Below are 10241 nucleotides of genomic sequence, written 5' to 3'. Positions count from 1 at the left end.
TGACTCAAACTCGTTAATATCAAATCAAAACCTGCTAATTTTGTATCGTGTTCGTGTTAGATTTACAAGTCATATCACATATTGCCACCCCTATTAGTGCATTTGTGTATCTTTTTAACATTTAAAAAAAATATATAAAAAAAAAAAACCTAATTAAAACTAGTGATAATTTTTGTAATGCTCCCGACTCCCAAGTACTGGAACGCGTAAATCGTGACGTCGGAATATTAATAACACGGGTCACACACCCAATGATAAATGCTAAGTGTGTGCACAAGTAACATGTGTAAAATAAAAAATGCAGCGGATAAGTTAAAGTCAACCAACTAAGTATTAGAATTGTAAAATACAAATTTACTTAAATACAAGCGTTTCAAAAAGTATTATAGTTATCTAATGAAAACATAAATAAACCAAAATATAATATCCAAAAGTGAAAAACAAATCCTAATACACGAGCAAGTAACCCCAAATCACTCATGCGGCGGAGCCAAATCCCCATGTTCTACTTTATCATTTGTATTAAAATCTACGGTATTATGAAATGGTACTGTAGGGTATCAAATACCATGAGATTGCGAGTCTTAGCAAGTAATAAACCAAACAACTCAAGAGATGAAAATACATTCATGCAATAATAAATATGCATGCATATGATGAAATATGCATGAGACTCAAAAATCATTCTTTCCCAAAAATAATTATTTCCAACACATGCTAAAATTTCATTTGGGCCCAAAAACCAAATCCATTAAAAAAATAACATCTGTCATTTTCAAAGAAAATAGTGCAGTGTAAAAAAATCCACAATTTTTTCTAAAAAATGGTTCACATAAATCTATTTATCAAAACTAAATATCAAGTTTTAAACCGTATGCATCATGATCTCCCCTAAGGATCATCCGCACACATTGGCTCCTTTCGTCACACCACGAGCAATGACCGTGCGTGTGACTTCGAAATGAGTGATGCCCAGATTCGTGCTCAACGCATTTGTGGCTAAGTATCCTCTAACCCCCACCAGTAGAGGGGACACGAAGTCGGCAATAGAGCGTTACCATCTCATTCAATCTCGTTGTCGCCCAGCAACAATTTAGGGGATATCACTCAGTATATTATGCTCCTGAGGGAGGAATTCCACCAAGATAATGCCTCGGCTTGGGGTCATGATACACACTCACCTAAAAATCATTTTATACATAAAAACCCATTTTTCATTTTCAGCACATAAACATGCATAAACACAATGCAATAAATAACATGACACAATTCTCATCAAACCAAAACCCAACATAATCCAGTTTCACAATAACTCCATCATCTAATCCAACCAATCTCCAAAATCTTCAGACTCAACGTCCGACACAACCAACCAGATTACAAAATAGTGTAAGTACAAAATATATTTAAATCTCAAAAAAGTTCTTTGAAAAATGACTTAAAGTGTTAAAAGGCAAAATCTAGAAGATGATGGATGGAAATGTGGCTCACAGCAAGGGCCAAAAATCAACAAGGAATTCAAAAGTAACTCATAGTTTGGGCTAAAACAGGGGCATGGTTTGGAGTCCAAATCACCCGAAAATCTCAAGAGTTCTACCCAAGCATAAACACAAAAGTGTTAAGGGAAAATAAGAGAGAAACCGAGCATGAAAATGGGCCAAAATAGAACAAGACCCCATAGATTGATCTACAAAAAGAGAGAAAACACAGGAAAAATAATTGCTAAAGAGGAAGAGATCTACACGGTTTTACATCCAAAGAGCAACTGAAAATCAAGGAGATTAAGATGAAACCATTACTAGGCAAGAATGGAGAAATGGGTGATGGCGTCACTGACTTGTAGAGGAAAGGAACTGAAAATAAAATAAAGAGGAAGAAGGAACGCAATAGACGACAACCCAGTGAAAAAACAGAGGAAAGAAATGAAATAAAATGAAGAAAGAGAAGAAGATAAGTAGTAGCCGCACAGCTTAAAGAACAAGATGAAAACTGAAACGGAAAGGAGATGGAGAAGCAATGGTGCAAGAGAAAGAAGGAGAAGAAAAGAGATGAAGAAGACCTAAGGTTGGATGCAAAACAGCGCCGTTTGGGGGGTTTATTGGGCTGGGTTGAAGGTTCATGGGCTGGCTCGAAATCTAAAGGGGTTTTTGCCCAAAAGAGAAGAAAAATCCAATAAAATAAAGCCTAATCCGAAAATAAAGGTATAAGAAATAAAAAAGGTATAATAAAAATAAATAAAAATTAAATAAAAATACTACAACTAAACATTAATAAAATAAAATAATTAAAACCTAACAATAAAATAATTTAAACAAGAGAATAATTTAAATACAAAACAATAATTGATATTAAGAAAACATATAAAAATAAATTATAAAATTTAGAAATTATAAAATAATCTAACAAAAAACATGTTAAATTTTAAATTAAATAATTATTATTTATAATAATTTAAATAATTATTCAATAAAAATATATAGGATATTACAATTTTTTTTATGGAATGAATGAAGAGAATGAATAGCATCACCCCTAATCCTTATCGCTTTAAGCCATCAAAGTCACTTTGGTATTAAATGTCCGGAAAGTTGATAACATGATCCTATCCTATAAGGCTATATAAACCAATTGGACGAATAAAGCAAATTGCGAAAAATCTCAAATTCAATTCAAGGACATGGGGAGTCATTTTTTCTTGAGAAATATTTTTTACATTTAGTAAATATAGTCGGCATGCAGTTGTGAAAAAAAAATGAATTAATACGAGACTTATATAAAAAAAAATATTTTTTTAACTTTTTTTTATTCATGTAGGTCTCCTGAATATAAAAAAAAAATTTTTTTATTCATTCTGTACAGTCGACTGTATTTAGCGAAACAGTTTTTTCTTCTACCCTAAATTGTTTTGATTTTTTAATATAATAATTAACATGACATTTTTTGTGTCATATCACGTTGAATTGATTACGATGCGAGATTAATGTCATACCATGCCACAACCATCTTTCAAACTCAAAAAAACTAATATTAAAATTAAAAATCCAAACAAGAAACGGTGATGTCGGCAAGACATGGATGAACGTATATGGTTTTTATCTATAATTTTAAATAAAAGATTAAAATTTAATAAAATATTATTATTATTTAAAAATTAAAAAAAATAATTAAATTATTTATTATATTTTATATTAAAATTTTAAAAATATTTTTAATAATAAAATAAAATAAGATAAGATACTTGCGAATCCAACTAGTGTGCGCACCTGTCATTTAGCCAGTTCCATTACAGCACGCAACAGATGTGCTTTATGTATCAACGCGTATCTTTCAACTCCACCGTTTACACTCCATTTTTTTTTTTAATATAATGTATATAATTATTTAATTACATATCTGTGTAGATTGGGTTTGCTTTCGAAGATGGGCATGCCAAGACTTTGATGCACGATGCTGATGCCACCATACACGTCGGCAGAGCCCAGCTTGGAAAACTGACGCCATCCCTCTCGTCACCAAAACGACTTCATCTCTCAACGAAACTCCCACCTTACGAGTATCCAAGAACCAAAACCAACCAATCCTCTTCTAGTCTCCTATCTCTCTTTCTCGGGACTTTCTTTCCCTAACAGTGTCTGAAAGCGGAAATTGAAGCTTCCGGTGTCTCCCCTTTCTCTTTTATCTGTTCTTATCTTTCTTTTCGTCATATCTTCGGTCAATTTAGGAAATTTCTCATTCTGATTTTGTGTTGGGGTTTTGAGTTTTTTCTTCGTCAGATAAATCTTGTAGTCTTGTGGTCTTTCAAGTATTTGAGTAGATCTACTTCAGAACTTGCGGAGGTTTTTGTTTAGAACTGAAGTTCAACTATGAATTTCGTGGGATTGAATAAGTGGTGTTTCTGGTTCTTATAAAATACAGAAATCAAAAGATCGGGACCAGAAGTGCATTCCAACTTGTCAGAGTTGAAGTTTTGATAGAACTTGTCATTTTGATAGCATTCCAACGGGGGAGTTGTATCATGTGACTCAATTTCGTGTTTATTGAACTTGTTTCCATGAATCCCGGTTGATATTTTTCTGTTCAATTCAGTTTTTCTGGTAGTTTCCTTTTTCTGGGCTGTGAATAATTAGGGTGTGTATCTGTGTGGATGCGTCTAGGCATATATCGATAGAGTATTTTTCACTTTGTCTTGATGGCCTACTCAACTGAACCATCGTCGTCTTTGAGCTTCACTTCATCTCCCCATTTATCGAATGGCACATTTGGGCAAGCTAAATCACCCTCCTCTGGCGAGTCAGGCCTTGAACAGGGACCTAGCCTCGAAATCATTAGCTTAAACAAGCTCAGCTCTAATTTGGAGCAGCTTGTGATCGATCCAAGTTTTGATTATAGCGATGCGGATATCATTGTTGAGGGAATTGCAGTTGGTGTTAACCGATGTATTTTGGCTGCTAGAAGTAGGTTTTTCCATGATCTTTTTCAGCGAGATAGGGGATCTACTGAGAAGGAAGGAAAACCAAAATATTTGATGAGTGATTTGTTGCCTTTTGGCGAGGTTGGACGTGAGGCGTTCTGGGTTTTCTTGAGCTATTTGTATACGGCGAAATTGAAGCCTTCTCCAATGGAGGTGTCAACTTGTGTTGACGATTCTTGCGTCCACGATGCATGCAGACCGGCTATAAATTTTGCGGTGGAATTGATGTACGCATCTTACATTTTTCAGACGCCAGAGCTGGTTTCACTTTTCCAGGTTAGCACTGTGTACATTCTGATCGCGAGTTAAGCGAATTTTATCAACGGATCTTGTCCTGAACTTTTTGGAGTGTTTTGTAAGGGCAAGCATATACTTTGCTCTTTCATAACTGTTATGTTGCTTGTGCTTCCATTTTTCTTATATTATTGGGGTTTTTAAAGTGCCTAACACACCCAAATCATTTTCTTAATTAACCTACTCAGACCATTGCAAGTGTCATGCTATTTCCCCTTCCTGTATGCGTTCTGTGCAATATGATCCACGTTCTCTGCAACTTAGTCTGTACTACAAACTTAAAATTATTCTTCTAAACTTTTATGTAAGGAGTCTATTGCAATGAACTTATACGTCGTTTATGACAAGTGCTAGATTTGTCATGCCATAAGAGATACATGGTGGGGCGTAAACCGGTACCTACCTTCAGATTACTTGTGTTGAAATCTAAAAATGTTAATATTAGTGCATATTCTTTTATTACATCCAGGTTTGGCCATTGTGATGGAATAGAAAAAAGAGAGCAATTCTTCACCCTATATCTTTTCCCCCCTTTTTGTGATTGGAAATCTGTCCTGGATATGAATTAATTATCCAAGTGAAATTCTGGATGGCAACGACATTACGAATCATATCTTTTTTCCTCCATTGGATGAAAGAAAAAAATGATTCATGGATTTTATGTGGCACACCTTGTCATGAATATTGTCAATGCGACATTAAATTATAGGTTTGGCCTGACTTTCGGCTTTGTTATAGTTAAAAAGAAATCAAAACTCTTGGAATTAAAGGCAAAATTGCAGTTGTTTTTGCATTATTTAATATTTTTAATCAGTTGCCATTACTTTCAAGTATTGACTAAAAGAACACCCAGAGTTTTAGGCCTTTTCTTCTCCATCTTTTATTTTTCTGTGGAGGGTTTAATCTGACTGCAGGAAGATCATTCTGAATGAATACTCTACATGTTGCAGCGTCGTCTTCTTAACTTTGTCGAGAAGGCTTTTGTAGAAGATGTCATCCCAATTCTTGTGGTTGCTTTCAATTGTCAATTGGGTCAGCTTGTCACTCAATGTGTTGATAGAGTAGCAAGATCAGATCTTGACAGCATCTCTCTTGAGAAAGAGCTACCTCATGAAATTGCAGAGAAAATTAGTTTGCTTCGTCTCCACTCTCAGCATGATGATGAAAATAATCAAGCTGTGGACCCCTTGCATGTAAAGAGAATTAGGAGAATTCACAAAGCATTAGACTGTGATGATGTTGAACTGGTGAAACTTCTCTTGACTGAGTCTGATATAACCTTAGACCAAGCCCATGCTCTCCATTATGCTGTAGCCTACTGTGATCCTAAGGTTGTGACCGAGTTGCTTGGTCTGGGTAGGGCAAATGTCAACCTTCAAAATAAACGAGGTTACACTGTACTCCACATAGCCGCAAGGCGAAAAGAGCCATCAATAATAGTGTTGCTTCTGAACAAAAGAGCTAGTGCATTAGAATCAACATTGGATGGTCAGAGTGCAGTTAGTATTTGTCGGAGATTGACGAGGCCAAAGGATTATTATGCAAAAACAGAGCAGGGGCAGGAAGCAAACAAAGACCGGATTTGCATTGATGTTCTAGAGAGAGAAATGCTGAGGAATCCAATGGCTGGGGATGCATCTATTTCTTCCCAAACAGTTGCAGACGATGTGCACATGAAGTTGCTATACCTGGAAAACCGAGGTATTATGTGAATCAATCACCATTAATTCCACTAACCTTGTCTCACCATACTAGTTTTTTAACCAATCTCATCAGCTATGCTATAGTATTTTTGCTCATAAAGGCTTAATTTTGTGATTATTGCATTGATTGGAGAGTTCTTTGCTGATTTGAAACTGTAGGAATTTTTTTTTTGTTTGTTTGTGGTGGGGGGGGGGGGGGGGGGGGGGGGGGAATTTGAGTGCAGTTTACAGGAGTATAGATTCAGCAAGGCTTGATTTTGTGATAATTGCATTGATGAATCTATATTTTGTTACCTGTTGCTTGATTTTCACACTAGAGTTTAAAGGAACCTTTTGGGATTTGAAGATATTCAATCCTCCGAAAATCAGAGTTACTTTCCAGTGTATACATCTAAGATAGTTTGAGATATTTTCTAATTTAATATTGTGATTGTTATATTAGATGAGATGAGATGAGATAAAATTTGAAAGTTGAATAAAATATTGTTATAATATAATTTTTTAATATTATTTTTGTTTTGGGATTTGAAAAAGTTAAATTGTTTATTATATTTTGTGTGAGAGTTTGGGAAAGTTGTAATGATTATCTCATCTCCCAAACCAAATGAGGCCTAAATGTTTAAACATAACTGAATATTATTGCAATTTGAACCATCAGCCATGGTTTTTTTTTTTTTGTGTATAAAATTCAACCACGTTATTTCTGTGTATAAAATATATATGTTTTGGTTCTCTTTCTTTCTACCTGGTAGTATTATTGGCAAATTCTGAACATTTCATTTTGGAAAAATATTGGAATTTATTTCCTAAAGGTATAGCTGAAGGTATACCTCAAGTTTTGCCCCTTCCTTGCTTTAGGATTCAATTTACAGTGCACATGGCTGGACCGAATGTGGTAAATACTTCTAGATAAGCAATTTAGAATGGACGCTAGTCATGCATGCAGGTTAAGGGAACCTTCAATTTATGATGTTCTTTATGTTTGGAGGCTAAGGAAATTTATATTACTCATCGCTGACAAATTTACCAGGATAGACCTGGTCAAACTTAGGCTAGTCTCATCCATACTTATGCTTACACATGCATGGATGAATGATAAGTGTGATGATATTGCAGTGGCATTTGCACGATTATTCTTCCCTACCGAAGCTAAGCTAGCCGGAGACATTGCACATGCTGAGACAACATCTGGGCTTGCCCGTCCTTTGACCTCAAAAGGTTCAAGTGGGAATTTGAGGGAGGTTGATTTGAATGAGACTCCAATTATGCGAAACAAGAGACTGCGAACTCAAATGGAGGCGCTAGTGAAAACAGGTAATGCGGGCTTTCAGTACTATTGTATTCTGATGCCTTGTCTGTTGTTCTATTGTATTGTGACCTATTTTGTAATCCTTGACTCTTTCTCTCTCTCTCTCGCTCTCAAAAAAAAAAAAGGAGAGGAGAGAAAGGGGAAAAAGAATGGTTTATCTGATACTTACTTATTTAAGGCTGTTTTATCAGTTAAGGAACTTTTCTTTCGAGGCTTTGGTTCATCTCATGTCTGGTGGTCACCTTGCGTCTGTAAAATGGTGAAGACAAGATATTAATCTATTTTTGCAAATTAAGATGATGAGAATGTGCTAGTAGTTTAGGATTTGTTGGATAACAATTAGAACAAGTCGAATTATCTTACATAAAAGCATGTCTATTATGCTTCTTTAATGGGTATAAAAAAGTGAGAAATGGAAAATTCACCCACCCACCCGCCCACACACGTGCACAAACACACTTATATAACCAACGCTTGCTTAGGTAAAAGATTGTTGATGGTCTCTCTCCCTCTCTCTCTGTTCTTGTACATGATGTATGTGATGGACTGGTAGTCACTTCTTTTGTGGTGTTTTAGTTTAATTGTTCAGTTGTTCAACTGGGATTGTTTACTGGATCTATGTTGGAAAAATCTTATAATTCTTAGTTTATTAAATCATCCGTAGTTATTATATTGATATTTTTGCCTTCTATCTACCATGCTGACTGAATTTGCTGCAATCATTATACAAACACATTAGGGAGGAATATCTCGAGAAAGATAGTTGTTTGATAGGGTTTGGCTACATGAATCCATTGTTTGTTCAACATTGTTGGTTATGGTGTCTAAGACTATTTGTCACTATTTATTAATCAAGGCAACTGAGACTTGCTTAGTTTTCAAAACAGCAGAGCCTAAGCTAAGATTTTTAAAATGTACACTTGCATTTTGGAGTTGTCACAAATTGACATAGATTAATTAAATTGAACTAATTTACAGTCTGCTCAGTGAAAAAAGTTGTTTTACTTGGTTACTTGCATTGAAACTTTGTGGTGCATGGTGACAGTGGAGATGGGTCGACGCTATTTTCCTCATTGCTCAGAAGTGCTGGACAAGTTCATGGAGGATGACCTCCCCGATTTGTTTTATCTTGAAAAGGGCACCCCAGAAGAGCAGAGAATCAAGAGGAAGCGCTTCATGGAGCTAAAACAGGATGTTCAAAAGGCATTTCATAAGGACAAGGCTGAGTCGAATCGCTCTGGATTGTCTTCCTCACCATTGTCTTCTCTGAAAGATGGTGTAAATCATAAGGTTAGGAGATTGTAAGGGTAAGTAAGTTGTCTCAATAAGCCTGATGATAAAGTGCAAATTTTTTTGCTAAATATACTGTTGAGAGCGTCATAAATGATGGCTCATCTTATTCTTTAAGATCTTGGCATTAGCATGCTCTCTGTTGTACTATTAAGCTAGTGAAATCATTCCACTTTTGAATTTTGCAGAAAGTGTTATTAAGCAGTAGGAGAGAGTGAATGAAATTGTCGCTGACGTTCTTTTTGTCTCATTTGTGCTGCATTTGGTACCATGCGAAAGTAGATCTGTGAACTATTTTTTAGAAGGCATTCACAGGTAATAGTCTATAAATCTGTATAGCAGAAGATTGATACCCGAACGGAAGTAAATCATTATTTCCTCCTGAAACGGATTCACATAAGCTTTCATCATCTCGGAAGTCATTTCAGAAAGTCGGTGAACCCTGGATGTACCGAGAAAGAACATGTCGAGAATTGATTTGCATCTCATCAAATGCTATTGCTCCCATCTTGGTAACTTGCAGATTTTGGCCACTTGATTGAAGACTGTAGTGAACAAGCTATAACGCGCATGGTGAGTTCATTTCTGGGTTACTCTGTCATTTCTAGGATTACAGAATGGAGAAAGACAACCAATTATTATTCACAATAATTGGATCTTCTGCAAGGGGGCTTGTGTGAGTGGTAGCCTGGTAGGATCATCTTAAAATGATTGATAATCAGAACAGGCTATTGAAAAACAACTCTTGTAGTTTATTTCTCGAGTCCCAATTCAACTCTTTTAAAGTTAATTTATATATATATATATATATATATATATATATATGTACATGGCTTGAGCCTTTTTCATTCATTTCAATAATATTTACTCTTACCTATAAAAATATATAATATATATATGTATATATTTAAAAGTAAGAAGAATTTATTAATCCTCATATTTTACATGTATATATAAAATACAAAGAGTAGGAATGAAGGATCTCTCCATATCATGTTATTCGAAATAAATAGAATCCATCCAAATAAATCGTACGGTAATCTGGTTTGCACTAAATGGATACGGTATCACCGTCTTGTAACTGGTATTCAGGTAATTCTCAGAACATATAATATCCATGATCCCAATAACAACTGCACAAAAGGGATCTCTTAGGTCAAAGGAAAATACTAAT

The 10241-nt window shown here is 35.1% G+C and overlaps 1 protein-coding gene across 3 annotated transcripts; it reads left to right on the top strand.

Annotated features, from left to right (window-relative positions):
- The first annotated feature begins 3431 nt into the window (after positions 1 to 3431).
- Positions 3432 to 9857, top strand: LOC122276115 (BTB/POZ domain and ankyrin repeat-containing protein NPR1-like). Of its 3 annotated transcripts, none has more exons than XM_043085599.1 (5): positions 3435 to 4747; positions 5716 to 6466; positions 7585 to 7782; positions 8823 to 9067; positions 9256 to 9857. In XM_043085599.1, exons 1-5 carry the CDS (start codon positions 4190 to 4192, stop codon positions 9283 to 9285), a joined length of 1782 nt encoding a protein of 593 aa, XP_042941533.1. In that variant the 5' UTR covers positions 3435 to 4189; the 3' UTR covers positions 9286 to 9857. The 3 variants fall into 3 exon arrangements, with proteins under 3 accessions (XP_042941535.1, XP_042941533.1, XP_042941534.1); XM_043085600.1 differs by having other exon boundaries at positions 3437 to 4747; positions 8823 to 9084; XM_043085601.1 differs by lacking the exons at positions 8823 to 9067; positions 9256 to 9857 and adding an exon at positions 7969 to 8069 and having other exon boundaries at positions 3432 to 4747.
- The last annotated feature ends 384 nt before the right edge of the window (positions 9858 to 10241 follow it).

Source organism: Carya illinoinensis, chromosome 9 (assembly GCF_018687715.1).
Source record: "Carya illinoinensis cultivar Pawnee chromosome 9, C.illinoinensisPawnee_v1, whole genome shotgun sequence".
In the NCBI taxonomy this organism is placed as follows: Eukaryota; Viridiplantae; Streptophyta; class Magnoliopsida; order Fagales; family Juglandaceae; genus Carya; species Carya illinoinensis.
The sequence above is the reverse complement of the archived record's forward strand: the minus strand, read 5'-3'. Positions and strand labels throughout refer to the sequence as shown.